General features: G+C 50.4%; 5 protein-coding genes across 5 annotated transcripts; 2 read left to right on the forward strand and 3 right to left on the reverse strand.

Moving 5' to 3' along the window:
- Positions 1-43: 43 nt before the first annotated feature.
- Positions 44-3,471, reverse strand: TRVA0_042S00386 (uncharacterized protein; the record flags this gene model as incomplete). The annotated part of the gene is made up of 2 exons (XM_076686688.1): positions 44-3,230; positions 3,284-3,471. The coding sequence occupies 2 exons, from the start codon at positions 3,469-3,471 to the stop codon at positions 44-46; spliced, it is 3,375 nt and encodes a 1,124-aa protein (XP_076539050.1).
- Positions 3,472-4,023: 552 nt separating this feature from the next.
- On the reverse strand, positions 4,024-4,849 carry POL30 (proliferating cell nuclear antigen; the record flags this gene model as incomplete). Its single annotated transcript, XM_076686689.1, has 2 exons — positions 4,024-4,752; positions 4,808-4,849. 2 exons carry the CDS (start codon positions 4,847-4,849, stop codon positions 4,024-4,026), a joined length of 771 nt encoding a protein of 256 aa, XP_076539051.1.
- A 1,329-nt stretch (positions 4,850-6,178) lies between these two features.
- On the reverse strand, positions 6,179-9,061 carry MCM6 (MCM DNA helicase complex subunit MCM6; the record flags this gene model as incomplete). The annotated part of the gene is made up of 1 exon (XM_076686690.1): positions 6,179-9,061. The coding sequence occupies one exon, from the start codon at positions 9,059-9,061 to the stop codon at positions 6,179-6,181; it is 2,883 nt and encodes a 960-aa protein (XP_076539052.1).
- A 1,078-nt stretch (positions 9,062-10,139) lies between these two features.
- On the forward strand, positions 10,140-13,440 carry PEX1 (AAA family ATPase peroxin 1; the record flags this gene model as incomplete). Its single annotated transcript, XM_076686691.1, has 2 exons — positions 10,140-10,238; positions 10,294-13,440. The coding sequence occupies 2 exons, from the start codon at positions 10,140-10,142 to the stop codon at positions 13,438-13,440; spliced, it is 3,246 nt and encodes a 1,081-aa protein (XP_076539053.1).
- Positions 13,441-14,416: 976 nt separating this feature from the next.
- TRVA0_042S00474 (PDK/BCKDK family protein kinase) lies at positions 14,417-15,892 on the forward strand (the record flags this gene model as incomplete). The annotated part of the gene is made up of 1 exon (XM_076686692.1): positions 14,417-15,892. The coding sequence occupies one exon, from the start codon at positions 14,417-14,419 to the stop codon at positions 15,890-15,892; it is 1,476 nt and encodes a 491-aa protein (XP_076539054.1).
- Positions 15,893-16,347: the final 455 nt, after the last annotated feature.

Below are 16,347 nucleotides of genomic sequence, written 5' to 3' on the forward strand. Positions count from 1 at the left end.
GTACTAACCAAGTCATGTCATCATTACAATATATATAATTTCGTCACTGGTTCTTGTAGCCCATCTCAGAAGCATATCGGTCAATCTCCTGTTGACTCAGCTTATCCTGACCTGACCAATTTGCAGAAGAGCTTCTGGGCCTGAACCTAGACAGTCGAGATGACTTGAACACCTCTTCCATCTGCAGAGGAGCAATTGGCCCAAACACCGAATCCGGGTCGACCTTCTGCTGTTTGAGAAGTACATCCCGCAGTTGAGGCGAGTTCGCCCAATCTTGGAGAACGCTCCCATCGTCATCGTCCTCCGATTCAGACATAATCTCCGGCAAAACTATATCATCCCCAGCATTTAGCTTACTGCCGCTCTTAGACCCACCAAATAATGATGTCGAAGCCTTGGGAGTAGACACATTGGCCGCCGATACAGTAGGATTTTGCCGGAACGGATTTGGTGCTGTCCTCGTTGCACTTCCATTGACCGAAGCAAAGTTAATCTTCTCGCTGGAGAACTTGACGCCTTCTACTTGTGGTATTGCACTATTGCCCACAGCCTTGGCCTGTTGTACAATGGTCGACTTCATTAGACTTGGAGTTTGATTGCCAGCCTTTTTGTATCCAGGACCGCCAAGTTTAGAGACCCGCATAGTACGCTTTTCGGAAGGAGTTTCAAGATGGGCCTGGTCAGAAGTCCGCTTAGCCGAACCTGCAGTAGCAGACTGAATGGCAGCTCCAGGCTGCTTGTAATGAATACCAGTTGGCTTTGCTGCCGCACCATTAGCCCGCGGCTGTTGCTTTTGCTGCTGCGGCTGCCTATTTTCATTCTCGGCTGCATATACGCGCTTAGCTGGAGGCTGTTCCTGAACTTTAGCCGTCTTCTGCTTCAAAGTCGACTGTGAAGCTTTTGTCTTGATGGCCTGCGGTATCGACGATGGAGCAGCCGTAGACGTCCTGTTTGCCGACACAGACTTTGCAGCCTCCCTTTCCTTCTTTTTCTGTTCCATTTCCCTCTGTGCGGCCATCGGGATCTTAATAGTAAGTGGCTTGTTAGAAGGCTTCTGCTGTGGCTGTTTCTTTGAGGTTTCTTCTTTAGGAAGCTGCTTAACAGGTGGCGGAGGCGCTGGATCAGAGCTATGCGATGATGACGTTGAATTCTGCTGAAGTTTCTTCGTCGCTGCGGCTTGGGTCTTTACCTGGGAGCCCGCCTTGAGCTCTATAGACGTCAAACCATGGCCCTTGTGTTCTGGCGCTTTCGCCATTGGCTTTACAGGAGCAGGTTTGGACTCCTCCGTTTCAGTATACTTAGTAAGCCCATCATCGCTGCCTTCCTCAGGATCCAGAGGCATTACTTTGGTGCGTTTAATTTCTGGGTATGGCACGGTAGCCTTTTTGGCTAGTGGGCTACCAGGATGATCCATTCTGGTCGGGGATTGAGCACGTCTATTGGCACTTGCAAATGTCGGGGCAAGCAGTCGAGATACTGTATCCTTTTGTGGTGATCTGGGAGCACTTTTCTGAGGAGACAGAGCAGATCCAGGCTGCTCCACATGCTCACTACTTGGATTGCTCGAAATTTTATTGGCGGTGGACGGATGCTCTACCCTCCTGCTTGGACTACCCGCACGATCTTTAAGTGGGCTACCTGGTTGGTCACGGTCAAACAATAACTGCTTAGCTCGTCTAAACATGCCTGCAGTATATGACACGAGACTAGGCGATTCAGGGTTGCCCTTGGAAGCGGAAAAGTGCCGCATTGGAGATCTTGTGGGTGATTTAAGGTCCTTCTTCACCGCAGAAGGAGGGGGGAGCGGCGAGTCATTTTTGCTGAATGTCGACTGCAGCTTAGCCGTAAAGGACCTGTGTGAAGTTTGAGACGAGTTGGACTTCTGCGAATTTTGCGAGGCCGTCCGTGGAGGCAGAGCGGCTGGAGCAGGGTATTTGATGGGACTTGGTGCAGTAAGTGGCCTGGTACTCTCGTTGGAAGAAGTAGTCGTCCTTTTTTCTGGAGAAAGAGACTTTGACAACTTGATGGGACCAACATACTCGAATTCTTCTTTTTGCGGTGATGATGCCTTCAGGCCCGAAGCGGTTGTTGGCGGAACATCCTTTGATTTTAATGGCGAAGCTGACTTGGCTTTTGTCTCAATCCGAGGGTAATGCACCGATACTCTAGCGTCTGATCGAATTGGAGATGGGGGCGGCAGATCGTGCTCGGATATTTCTGTTCTTGAGCTTCGCTTGGACGAATAGTCAATTGAAGTAGCAACAGTTGAGTCCCCAGTCGCTGCTGTAGTGGTATTGTTAGATGAGGAACCGTTGGAAATGGGAACTTTGCTGTCAGCCAGTTTGGTTTCAAATGGAGTGGGATCTTTGCGTAGGCGAGAGAGCATACCACTAGCATTGACGCGTTTTTCCGACATGAGAACGGTCGAAGGGGTTTTGGCAAAGGACTTTTTGGTAATGGGCTGCTTCGCTGGCAAGCTGGCAAACCCAAGGGTAGATCGAGTAACTTTGGGCGACTCATCATCAGCCTCTTCATCCTCGTTATCATTGTTCTTTTCCTTCTCCTTTTTCTCGTCCTTCGTAGCCTCTAGCTGACGGGTATCTTGGATATCGGTGACAGGCACTTCATCTTCGTGCATGGACTTCTTCTCCAGGATCGAAGGAGCATTGGCGGACCAGCCACTTGAAGCTTTTTCTTCAACCTTCTCGGGGTTCGATGCCTTAGTTTCAATGTGAGAGTTCTCTATTGGTTCAATGACTTCCTTTAGAATAGCTTCATTAATGACGCCTGTGGTATTATCCGCCTGGGTTCGCTTTATCGAACGACTGATGGCAACGAAAGAAGAATCTTCCTCACCTTCAGACTCTACATTTACCTTCTCTTTACTCGATTCAATACTCTTCACCTTCTCTTCAATTGATGCCGCCGGAATAAGCGCTTGCTGGATTGCAGGCTTGAGGTCTGGTATCGTCTGCCCACCCCCACTAGGAAGAGCAGTGTTCCGGAACAATCTCAGGGGAGTACTGTCTATTCTGCCCAAAGCAGATGAATTCTTTGTAACTTTGAAAGGCGACACTGCCAAGGGAGAGCTGATTGCTTCGTCGCCGAATCGGACATGGCCCTGCCTAGATCGGCTATGCCTAAGAGCGCTGTGAGCCTGAATTCGGGCCTTACGCGGTGAAAGAGCACCTTTCAGTCGCCCAGGAGTTTGCATCAAACCAGGTAGGTCGCTAACACGGTTAGTCCTCTGATCTTTCTTATCTCACCAGCCTACAATACTTACATGTTTTTGCCTTCCAGGATGTCGGATACATATTCGTTGAGCCACTCAATGTCCCTACGCGCCGTATAGGCGAAGCCCTCCACATCTGCGACTACCAGGTCCCGTGCCAGCGTAGTCTCTTTGTCGACCCATTCTTTGGTGCCGACAGAGGTGGAATTAAGCGCCGGGACCTTGCGAGAAGACGCCATTTTAAGATCTATCTGGGCTCACACAGTGATTCTTCAGACCCCAGTTGAGAAATCAGTCGTCGTTATCAGAGGTAAAGATCGGGTTTGATATCGGCGTTCTGATTCCTCCTATTTTTTTTTTTGCTTTTCGGTACACGCTCTAATGGCTCCAACTGTTGAGGGCGTAGCTGTTTGTTTTCTTTCTGCGGACGTGGGTTAACGCGAAACGCGCGCGTTGCCGTGGGAACGTGTTAGCCGAAAGGGAGGAGCGCGCACGCCCAACCGTTGGACGCCGCACAATAAGCGGCTCTCTATGGTACCCTTTGATTATTAGTCTAATGGTGATTGGTTGAACGGAAAGTCGACAATACATATGACTGGGAGAATAGGGGCAATTGGAAGCTCTGTCACCCTGAATGGAGAATTGAGCAAGTATTGAGACAGGAGTTGGTACACATAATCATTAATTCGAACTACTAGCCGGTAAAACAACTACAATCTAAATAAGTAATAAATACATTGGCCCGACCTCGAGCTTGACCTACTTTCGTGCCCTTATGAGGCAGTAGGACCTTACTCGTCCTCGATCTTTGGAGCAAGGTAGTACCGCAGGTAGCCGTTTGGCAGCTTGTACTCGATCTCCACTGGCTTATCTGGAACCATTCGCAGAGTAACCTGGGTAGAAAGACTGCCAGCCTTGCAAATATCAATTAGATATTTACCGTTGAGAGTGTTAGTGACTGGCTCAGAGACCTGGATAGTGGTGGAGTTCACCTCCGAATCGGCATCAGTGAATGGCTTGAGGTTGATAGAGCCATCACCAAAGTCACCCTCGCAAGAGAATCGAACACCCTCCTTGTTGGCCTCGATCTTGATGGACTCCTCAATGGCAACCAAGTCTCGCACAATCTTCTGGAACTGAGCAGAGGCCATAGTGATGGTCACGTCGTATTCGGTGTCTGGGATGGCGAGATGCTGCTGGTCAATATCCAGAAGTTTGAGGTTGAACTCAGAGATCTTGTCCTGCTTGGCGTCCTCAAAGATGATAGTAAGCTTGGAAGTGTCCTCAGCCTGCAGGGTCAGCATATCATCGTTGCCGCCACATCGCAGGAGCTTGTTGAGAGAGTTGATATTGACGCCAAGGGTCATGTTACGGTCATTTCGGAAAGTGCTGAAGCCGTCAGACCCCAGCTGCAGAGAGACAAGCGAAATGTGGGAGTTGTCAATGGCCTGGACGGAGATACCAGCCTCAGAGCAGTCAAAGTTGCATTCGCTTACCATGACCATGATAGCCTCAATGACCTATTATTTTTTTTTCAATTAGTTTACGCGTTTATCTCGTAATTGACCCACTTACCCGCTTGAGAATACTGGCCTGATCGAGTTTAGCTTCCAACATCGCGTCTGAATTGTGTGTTTTTACTGGCGTGTCCTCTTGTGTGAGTGTGAAAAGTCAAAATTGAATTTTCGGGGACAGTAAATTACGCGTCGTGGGCCGCTGCGCGCCAATTTGCGCGCGCGACTGTCCCCACGCGTCGCCGCCATTGTTCCCGAGGACATTTCGTGAGGCCGTCCGACCAGCCTGCCGCGCGCGCGCGACGCGACGCGTAAACTAAACTCAGTTAACTGATATTAATTCACCGTGTTTGATGGGTATATATGTGTGATATCGATCAACCGTCGAGTTCTCTGACTTCTTTATAGAGGTCATTAGAATGAAGATTTATCTGGGTCTTTCTTACGATTTTCAACGACCGCTCATTCAAGACTAGCCGACCTTCTCGATACAAAAGAAGGATTTGAAAAAGGCTCAATTCCTTAAGAGCGGTCGCCCAATGGGGAACCATTGTCGTTTCCACACGGTCGAAGGAAGTATATTATTTATTCTTTTAAGAAGATTGCCCGATTTTGGCGGTATCTAATCCCGTGGCGCACATAGGGTACAACTATGGGAATCAATTGATGCAAAACGAATTTCTTATTGTTTGGAACTTGCCAAATGCATTTTGAAGAGGCCTTCAAGCTTTTAGTTCTCCAAAGATCTTAATAGATTATTATTATATAGAGTAAACTACTTTTTTCCTTGTATTTTGCCTGCCTACCTTTACTGGATATTGTTATATGTATATTAGAAACCTCATGTACCGGTACTTCGATTAGTCCTCCTTCGCCCTAGGCAACGGAGTTTAATCAAGATTATTATCATTATTTCGCCTGCGGAAGGGAACTTATTAGACTAGAAAAGTACATTCTGAATGCCTGGAACTCTTGGGCTTGATTCCATCCATCAAAATAGTTAAACGGCAAAGCGACATCTGTTATTCAATTGACACTCTGTCAAGATATAAAAATATATTAGTACATCTCAGGCTACCGGTATTACAGTACCGTATATGGAAAGTTTATAAATCATTGACCTATTGCTGTGAGCATACCGTAAAAAAAAGGTAACTTGCTACTGTAGCGGGAGTAAAAAAATAAATGGAGTCAATATTGCTAAAATAGAAAAAGCCTGACGTCAATTTCCCTCTGGTGAAAACGTTTTGTACAATAATAGTAATAATTCTGTGGTATTTTTAAGCTGTGGTCGCAGATACAAATCCTATACTAAGCAAAATCCGAGTTTTCCAGATCTCTTTCTGCGCTTGAGCCATCTAAGAATAACCGTAAAATGTTCATACTTAAATAATTAGATTGATTATCATACACCATAAATAACGTTAGTCTACTAGTTTGTGTCGTTCGAGTCCTGTAGATCCGTCTCCATAGAGTCTCCCTGCTGCTGGTTCGGATCATCCAAAGTGTCCAAGAGCGCACAGTTCGGGTGGAGAACAAACGAAACGACCGACCCCTTCCTAGCAGAGCCCTGGTCCTCGTCACCAATCAATCCCTCGCCCCGGATCTCCATGAGGATATTGTCCTTGACCAGTCGTCGCAACACTTTCTCAGCCAGCGCTTTTTCGTCATTATAAGCTTGCTCAGTCTGAAGATAGTCTTCCTGAGTATTAAGATAGTAGTCAATCAAGTCCTTCTCAGTAACACCGTTATCGCTATCAGTAGATTCGCTACTGTTGATGTACTGGACCATGAGATTCATCATCGTGGTGTACTTCTCGTACGTGATCTTGATCTTCTTTTTGGTCGTTGGCTTATCCACAGACTGCTGAGTCTCGTCGGCCACCGTATCGTTCGGCTCATTGAGCGGGATATCCTCGTCCTCCTCATCTACTTCAACGTCATCCTTGTCGACATGGATAATACTCTGTCGAAGCAGGTTGTAGGCCTCTTGAACGATATTTGGAGTAATTACATCTGAACAAGTAGCTCGCGCAATGGCCTCCGACAGTCGAATCATACTCTCGAGCTGACGGACGGTAATTCGGTACGAGTTTCGGCCCAATCCCTGAGCGTCGTCAGCTCGAAGCTGCTTGTACTTCTCCACTATGAGATCTCGCGACTCCTTAGTCATAACCGGCTTGAAAGTGCGCGCGTACCGGATATATCGCTGGAGCTGCTCAGTGGAAAATGGAGGCTTGATGGCTTCATCTCGAAGCATATGCAGGCCAACAATGTGGTCAGCCAGGTTCTTGTCCACCTGTTCATTGCAGTCATCAAGAACTACGAAGAACAAGTCGAATCGGGACATAATTGGGGCACTCATGTTGATATTAGCTCGCAAGCTGGCCTTTCGATTGTATCGACCACCAACCGGGTTTGCAGCCGCAAGAATGGACGTTCGGGCGTTAAGCGTTGCCTGGATGCCAGCCTTGGCGATCGAAATGGTCTGCTGCTCCATGGCTTCGTGAATGGCAACCTGGTCCGAAATGTCCATCTTGTCAAACTCATCAATGGCGCAAATACCGTTGTCGGCAAGCATGAGAGCACCGGCTTCAATAGTGAACTCGCCGGTCTCCTCGTCCTTAACCACAGCTGCAGTCAGACCAGCTGCAGAGGAAGCCTTACCCGAAGTGTATACAGATCGTGGTAGGAAGCTAGTGACGTACTTGAGGAACTGCGACTTGGAAGTCGACGGATCACCGACAATGCACACGTTGATGTCGCCTCGCAGGTTAATTCCTTCAATGGTAGTCTTGTGAACACCGCCCATAAGCTGCAGCAAAATGCCCTTTTTGATTATTTCGTGGCCCCACACAGTTGGGGCAATGGAATCAACAAGCTGAGAGTAAATGTGGTCATTGTGCACCATTTTCTTGAGCTCGTCGACTTCCGCCTGCGTGAGGGAGTTAAGGAACTCATCTTGTTCTTCTTCACCCTGGTTGCCATCGCCACGGACATCATTCCGCGAAGCGTCGCCAGCGTCGGTATCCTGGACCATGAACGCAAGGAATGCAAGCTTATAAGTCAAGTCACGGGCACCCAAAGCCTTCAGGCCCTGAACACCACCATTCATGCCCTCACCACCTCGGCCAGCTCCTCGGTTATCTCTTTGTGAAGACGGTTTAATGCCGGGAAGGCCAAGCTGTGAAACATCTGGAATGACAATCTCACAGCCAGTGAACGTACACTTGTCACCAGCCTTAGCCCGCTCGACCATCTCACCTCGGAGAATGACATCCAGTGTTCGTGGCATAGAACCGGTAGGAATCTCGTTAGAATTCTCCTGGATTCGCACCTTCTGCCAGTCGACAAACTGACTCTTGGCCACATTGAGCGACCAGTGGATTCGGTTTTGGCAGGTCACGTTTGGGCACATATATGGCTCAGTGTATCGGAATACCTGCTCCACACCGTCAACAACGGCCCGGCAGGCATCACAGGTAAACGTAGCCTTGTACAACTCAGGCCTGACTTCACTAGTTCTGGTAACAGTGCCAGAAATGCTAATTAGCGCTCCGACCTTGTTCGTTCGCAGATCTCTAATACGGTTCACCACAGGCAAGTTGTAAAACGCAAGCTGGAATATCTTCTCGCTTTCCTCCGTTGAGGTTGTACTGGTCCCGCCAGTGATAGAGGGTAGAGTTGATTGGTCTTGCGACTGGTCCTCCTTGGAGCTGATCTGGTTATACAGAAGGTCTGGCTGGTACTTCTTAATCATCTGCCGAAGCGCCCGCTGTAAGAAAGGCAGGAATCGATAGTATTGTTCTGTAATAGCCTGAGCCAGGACACCGTTCTCCACAGTTACCAGGTGCTGATAGTCGACATAGAGCGTCGACAGTTCATACATCTTGAGACCCTTGATTTGGGCGATATAGTACCTGCCATCCGACTCCTTCCTCGAATCGGAAAAATCAGTGAAAGTCTCGAGGAAGTTGGCAAAAGATTCCTGGACCTTTTCACCGGTAGCGTCGGTGACTTTTGGGATCGCGTCTAGAACTTGTCTCCTGATTCGGCTGATGGGTGTATCATCGCCGTCAACGTCTTCCTGTGCGTTTTCGTCTTCTCTTCTGCGGTACGGGAATGCACCGTCACTAGTAGGAAACGCGTTGGCCGAGGAAGATGGAGGCATAGCTACCATGGGTCGATCGTCTCCGAATTGAGAGGAGTTGTCTCCGAACTGTGATCTCGTACCGCCAAAGGACGATGGTGGAGGCGCTGGAGAGGAAGGCAGAGCATCCTCCGCCGCTAAGCTCTCGAATAGGTTATGCGACATTTGCAGTTTGTATGGAAACTATTATAAAGCTTGGAATAGCTATACTGTGTAAGATGAAAAGTTTGAGTGTGTGTACGCGTCGAGTTGTGAAAAAATCCATTTGGCCAGATATGGGAATCAACGCGTCGCGCGTATCCCCCGCGCGTGCGCACAGCCATAACATTCAGCAAAACGCGTAGGACCAATTAGGAAAGTGATTTAGTGCATAAATGGAGCGCGACCAAGCCGTGCATGGACTCTATCGGTTAATTAGTGTCCTTTTTATGAGGGGTAGTCCCATTTTTAGTAGCGTTTCAATTGACTATCCTAACCACGTATCTAGTAACCGCAGGTAGGATGCTGAACATTAAAATCTAGCCCTCCACAGAAGTAGAAAAGAGCTAATTTTCATATAGTGATAATTAAAATAAAACATATTAAGTGATAACATTGTGATATACTGAAATAGACTTTCCGTTGCCTCCAATATGCCCGGCTTACCATAATCTACCGGTTCCAGTACCTACTGTATCGGTAATATACCGGTAAAGTTATTTAATTTGCATTGTTTCCTTGACAGTAACTCCCCTCAAGTGAGATAGCGCATTGAATGTGCGCCATTAAATTAGGTAGTAATTTTCTATACATGTATTATGCTTTAAATGAACCTTCCACTGGTCATACTTCTCATGCAAAAATCCGTGACGAGCTCAGCAATCAACCAATAGTACGAACCTATGAAAAAAATTAAGCAGATCTTGCGAAGCAGAATTGGAGTATATGTTGCTCCCCCAAATTTTCAACCAGACCCGTGCTACTAGGCCGAAGACCATAGGAAAACCTGGAGTTCTAACGCATTTGACGTATGTCGCCTTGCCGAGTCCAGGTTAACTGATTTTTTGTTGTTGCGGGGCGCGCGGGCGATTTGGGAGTTCCCCGGTAGACGACCGCCGTTCTCCCCCGCGTTCATGGAGGGGCTGCTGCACATCCGAGGCTTTCTGAGATCCATCGGTTCGGGGCTTACTTTCACCCCACATCCACCGCATATATCGAATCGGCCCACCACTTCCCCCGTTCTTTCCTTCTCCATAACCCATCAATGTCCAGTTACAAAGGGTCTGTGTCCTATTCGCCTCTGCGATCTGCTCTGGTGAACCTACCGCCATCGGTTACGGGCGTGCTATTTAACTCTAACATCGTGAGTATACATTCATATCGGCGACAACCGACGAGCTGACTAACTGACTGAATAGGCCGCTCAAAATGTCGTTCTTGAGCTCGTGTGGCAGGGTCGCCAGAATATCAAAGGCGAGCGCCCTGAAAGGCATGCCTATGTTGGATGGACCGGCATGTCAAGCAAAGTAGAGCCTGGGCGGAACGATTTGGTCGAGATTGATCCGACCTTCGCGCTCAGCCTGGGGCTCGAAAGCGGGCAGGCAGTGTCGATTAAGATTCACGGCAGCAACGTCCAGTCTGCCCACACAGTGCATTTAGAGCCCATGACGGCAAGCGACTGGGAAATCGTCGAGATCCATGCCCAGTTCCTCGAGTCGTGGATGATCAACCAGGTCAGAGCAGTGAGCACAGTGCATCCAATCACTGTCTATCCTTCCTCGACTTCAATAGCAACGCTGAAGGTGACTCGAATCGAGCCTGACCCGGGCCCCGGAGGGTTTGCTATGCTGGCTCCAGACAGCGAGGTTGTCATTGCTCCAAAGGTTCGAAAGAAGAAGCAGGCTGAAGCTCCGTCACAGCTTAACAGCGATACCCAGCAGACGAATGGTGCCAAGAAATCTCGAAAGAAGAAGCTCACTGATAGGTTTGGCCCATGTATTTTGCTTCGGGGCGTAGCAATGCCTCACGAGGCGTTCTCCGGGGTAGATCAAGATACGCTGGCCGTCGAGGCTTATGCTGATCCGAACTCTACCATGTTTGCATTGAAGGCTGCCGAGTATGTGACAGTCAGCATTATCAAGCCCTCGTCGTTGAATGAGTCTAGCCAGCCTCCTGCTCCCGGTGGTGGCGATCACGAGGGAGAAGAAATGACTGCTATCAACACAGTCGTAGCCAAGCTTGTGCCATACGTTAACGCCCCTAGAGATCATGTCGGGCTTTCGTACTCCCTTAGTGCCGCACTGGGCATCGCCAACACCCTGGGGAACTTGGTGCGGTTGGAACCGGCTCCGAGACCAGCCAGCAAGATCAGCGGGCTAAGAATTCACAAGCATGTGCTACAGAGCGGCAGCGCCGGTGCCAAGGCGGTAAAGCTCAACAAGGAGAAGAAGCAGAAGGAGCTGGAAAGCCAGGACAATACATCTCTGTTGCTACAGAAGTTGAAAGACAGAGGGTTCATTTCTAGCGCTCTGACCAACAAGATGTCTCTTCCAGTGGTTGATGAATATCTGCCGTACGGCGGTATACTGGAAATCATTGATGGAGATGAGAATACTTGGAGTAACAGTGTGTCAGCGAGCTGCGAGATGACTTGGGCCAAGGATGAAGTAGTCCGAGCAGAGTCGACCGTCCCACCGCGGCTGGAGGAGCTGCTCAATCCTCAGTCCCACGATAGACGCATTGTCGGCATTGACAAGGAGCTCACCAGCTGCCAAAAGGCGGTACGAAGCCGAACGGGAGGAACTATGGTGTACGGCTCTAAAGGCAGCGGTAAGACAGCTGTACTTAAAGAGATTGCGCATGGTCTGAGGAAAGATCTTGTCCACTCAATCTGGTTCTCGTGTGGCCCCAACGGAGAAAAGCAGATGCAGTACCTGAAGGAAACTTTGCGAAAGCTGTTTATCGAGGCGGCGTGGTACGCACCGAGTGTAATTATTTTCGACGATATTGACAAGCTTATCCCTGCAGAACAGGAGCACCGCGATTCCAGCAAGTCAGCGCAGCTGGCCGAAATTCTCAAGCAGCTTGCGACCTCGACCATGGCGTCGCGGAAAGTTTCGTTGCTAGTAAGTGCCCAGGCCAAGGAGGCTGTCCACGGGCTTCTTATCAGCTCGCATCTGTTTGAGGACCTGTTCCACCTCAAGTCTCCGGACAAGAATGCCCGTGAGCTCATTCTCATGGAGGCTGTTCGAAGCAATGGCTTGAAAACCGCGGAGGGCTTTGAGTTACTGGACATTGCAGGCTCGACTGAAGGATACCAGCCCAGCGATCTGTGGACGCTTGTAGAGCGAGCGAACCACGAATCAATTCTGCGGCGAATCCAGAGCCCTAATGCTGAGTTTGAGCTCAAAAACTCGGACTTTACTACCGCAATGGAGGGCTTTGTGCCTGCTAGTTTGCGTGGTGTCAAGCTCCAAAAGTCGAGTGTCTCTTGGGACGATGTTGGTGGCCTCAAAGAGACGAAGTCTGTACTTCTTGAGACGCTAGAATGGCCTACGAAGTACGCGCCCATTTTTGCCAACTGCCCGCTGCGGTTGCGATCGGGGCTGTTGCTGTATGGGTATCCTGGTTGCGGCAAGACCTTTTTGGCCAGCGCTGTGGCGGCTCAGTGTGGGTTGAATTTCATTTCCATCAAGGGTCCCGAGATTCTCAACAAGTACATTGGTGCCAGTGAGCAGAGCGTGCGAGATTTGTTTGAACGGGCCCAGGCGGCGAAGCCATGCATTTTATTCTTTGACGAGTTCGACTCCATTGCACCGAAGCGAGGACACGACAGTACCGGTGTCACTGACCGAGTGGTCAACCAGATGCTTACGCAGATGGACGGTGCCGAGGGGCTTGATGGTGTCTATGTTTTGGCTGCTACTAGCCGACCGGACCTCATTGATTCTGCTCTTTTACGGCCTGGCCGACTTGACAAGTCATTGATTTGTGACATGCCGAGCTTTGAGGATCGAGTCGATATCCTCAAGGCTATTCAGAAGAAGATGAAGATTTCGCCCGAGATCAAACTGGAGGACATTGCCGCGCGCACTGACGGGTATTCCCCTGCTGATCTTCAAGCGGTGCTCTATAACGCTTATCTAGATGCTATCCACGAGGTGGTTGACGAGAAGCTGGAGAACGATATGCCGTCTGCCGACGACAAGAAGAAGTCTCTGGAGTTCTTTGAGCTGTCGGAACAGCTTAAACTGGACGGTATTCCCGCCGCAGAGAAGGCGCGCATGTCCAAGAAGCTGGAGCGACTACTTCACAACGAAGATCACCATCATCACCACCATAACGGCAATGCCGATGATGATGAAGAGGAAGAAGATTCTACGGCTAAAGTACAGGTCCATTGGCCTCATTTGGAAAAGTCCCTTTCCGAAACAAAGCCCTCAATTTCCACCAAGGAGCGTTTCAAGCTGCAGGCCATCTACGACCAGTTCATCTCTGGGCGAAGCGGCAACATGCCGGACGGATCCGCTAGCAATGACATTGGCGGCCGAACTACCCTCATGTAACCCTACTCCCCTCATGTAAACTAGCCATTTTATAGACAACCATACGTGCGACTACCTATATCACCTTACTATGCTCAATTACCCTAGCAGTGTGTATTCGAGGGCCAGCCCTCGAGCTCCCGCAGCTGGGGGGCGAGCCCCCAGACCCCCGCCTATGCAAATGTCGTGTCCGTAACAAAATCCCAACCCGTGACAAAACTCCTGTTACAATGTGTGACAAATACCCCGTTACAGCCCAAATCTCCGCGTAGCGGAGCTCCAGGGGGGTTTGGGGGGACTGGTCCCCCCAATTGCACTAGGTGGTTAATGGATTACATTCGAGGGCCAGCCCTCGAGCTCCCGTAGTAGGGGGCTCCGCCCCCAAACCCCCGACTAGCCCTCGGTAAGCTCTAAACTCCGCGTAGCGGAGCCCAAGGGGGTTTGGGAGACTGGTCCCCCCCATTACACGAGATAGTACTACAGTGGTGATCTGGGGTAATCACCCCATACGAGGTATAGGGCTCGGACTAATGGTACTATGCAAGGATGAGCCTATCATGCGGCGTCCAACCAATCACACGATAATAACCGGCTGATATTTTGGCCATATGAAAGAGGACCCGCGAAAAAGCCGCGGATGTTGTGCGGTACCAACGCCTTAGCACCGAGGGCCATGTCGGGTCCGAGCTCGGGCCGGCGATCAGTGCGGCGCTCCTCCACACAATCAAAGGGTTTCAAAGGCGGATTGACATTCTTGGACTTTTTCTTTCCCCACAAAAAGCTGGTACGACGAGGCAAGAAGTGCGAGACTTGCCCAACCGAAGTGAAGAAGAATCTTAGACGTTGTTATAGACGTTGGAGAACATTGGAGAGTTTCTGGTGCTCTGAGTGGTCCGAGGCGAAATTACCTGATAAAGCTCCGGTGGAACGAACGGACCATAATACGGCAATAGTGCCTGGTAGAGTCCAACTTTAACCCGATACAACCCATTTCATGATGATTCCGACTAGGATTCGACTGCGGTCTCCGATCAGTCAGTCCGGGTGGCAGCTGTCGAAGCAGCTGGCGGACCAGATCTCGTATTATGCGCAGTTCCCTGCGACCGGGGTCAGCCTGAGGCAGATGGTCCAGTTTGGCAGCGATCCATCACCAGGGACGCTGTTCCGAGCCAGCCAATTTATCGTGGAAGAGCTGCCTATCCGGCTGGCGCACCGGGTTAAGGACCTGGAGGCGCTTCCAAACGGGCTCAGCGATATGCCCTCGATCCTGCGGGTCAAGAACTGGTACGCCCAGTCGTTTGAAGAGCTGACCTCTATCCCTCAGCCCGTGCTGAGTCCCGAGCTCAAGCGCATGCTGTACAAGCCCCAGAAGCCCAAGGATAAGGATCATACGCTGCATAACGTCAACTATCGTGCGAACGGATGGCAGCGGAATGATATAGCCATCAAGCCCGAGTCTGGAGGCGAAAAGTTCAGCATCCACCCTACAGAAGAAGACTGGACGGCCGAGGGGTTCAACCGCCAGGATGCCAAGTCCAACGGCACTTTAGTGGACTCTAACGGCGGCGGAACCGCAACAGGCGTCATGGGCAAGCTATACCAGTACATTGCCAATTCGAGGCGGTACTTTGCGTCGGTGGAGCCGGATGTACAGTGGCCCCCCGAGATCGACCAGTACAACTACACGGTGACGGAGCGGCTCGAGAAAATCAAGGCGCGACACGACGGCGTGGTGTCCACCGTAGCCCAGGGCGTCATTGAGTGGAAGAACACGCGCCCCAGCAATCCCGTCGACTACTCGATCCAGACCTTCCTCGACCGGTTCTACATGTCGCGAATCGGGATCCGTATGCTCATTGGGCAGCATGTAGCGCTCAATAACGACCGCGGCGTGCGCCCTGACTACGTGGGCATCATTTGCACCAACACCAACGTCCAAGAGATCGCGTACTGTGCCGCAGAAAACGCGCGGATGCTGTGCCAGGAGTGGTACGGCCTGTTCGAGGCCCCGCGTGTTGAGATTGTATGCCACCCCTCCATCAACTTCATGTACGTTCCGGGCCATCTCAACCACATGCTGTTCGAGACGATCAAGAACTCTCTGCGAGCTGTCGTGGAACACTATGGCGAAGATGCTGACGAGTTCCCACCCATCAAGGTCATCGTTGCCGAGGGCCAAGAAGACATCACCATCAAGATCTCCGACGAGGGCGGCGGCATCCCGCGTCGCGAGGTGCCCTTCGTGTGGACTTACATGTACACCACCGTCAAGGACACTCCTCTCATGGACCCAGACATGTCGCGGAACGACTTCAAGGCCCCAATGGCCGGTTTCGGCTACGGCCTGCCCATCTCCCGGCTCTACGCTCGCTACTTTGGCGGCGATCTCAAGCTCATCTCCATGGAGGGCTACGGTACCGACGTCTACTTGCATCTCAATCGTCTCAGCAGCTCCTCTGAGCCGTTGGAATAGCTATAAAAAAGCATTTTATTTATTCATCTATACCTTACATAGAAGTTATGACCAAAAAATTTCTTTCCCATGTTTTTTCGAGGGCCAGCCCTCGAGCTCCCGTAGCTGGGGGCCAGCCCCCAGACCCCCTATCGCGGAGCTACAGGCCCCCAAGATAATTGAAGCAGTTCTTGGGGGGATCAGTCCTTGGGGGGACCAGTCCCCCCAAACCCCCCTGAGGCTCCGCTTCGCGGAGATATGGGTTGCAATGGGGAATATTTGTTACACGTTGTTACGAGAGTTTTGTGATATGTTGGGAGTTTGTTACGTTGTAACCAGTTCTTTGTACGGGGGTCTGGGGGCTGGCCCCCAGCTACGGGAGCTCGAGGGCTGGCCCTCGAATGCAATTGAGTCTGGTGGAGTTACAGGATGAGTCGTAACATACATAGATTATACCTAATCAAATGCAAAAAAGA

This window comes from Trichomonascus vanleenenianus (assembly GCF_965637985.1).
Source record: "Trichomonascus vanleenenianus strain CLIB 3782 genome assembly, contig: TRVA0_042S, whole genome shotgun sequence".
Taxonomy (NCBI): domain Eukaryota; kingdom Fungi; phylum Ascomycota; class Dipodascomycetes; order Dipodascales; family Trichomonascaceae; genus Blastobotrys; species Blastobotrys vanleenenianus.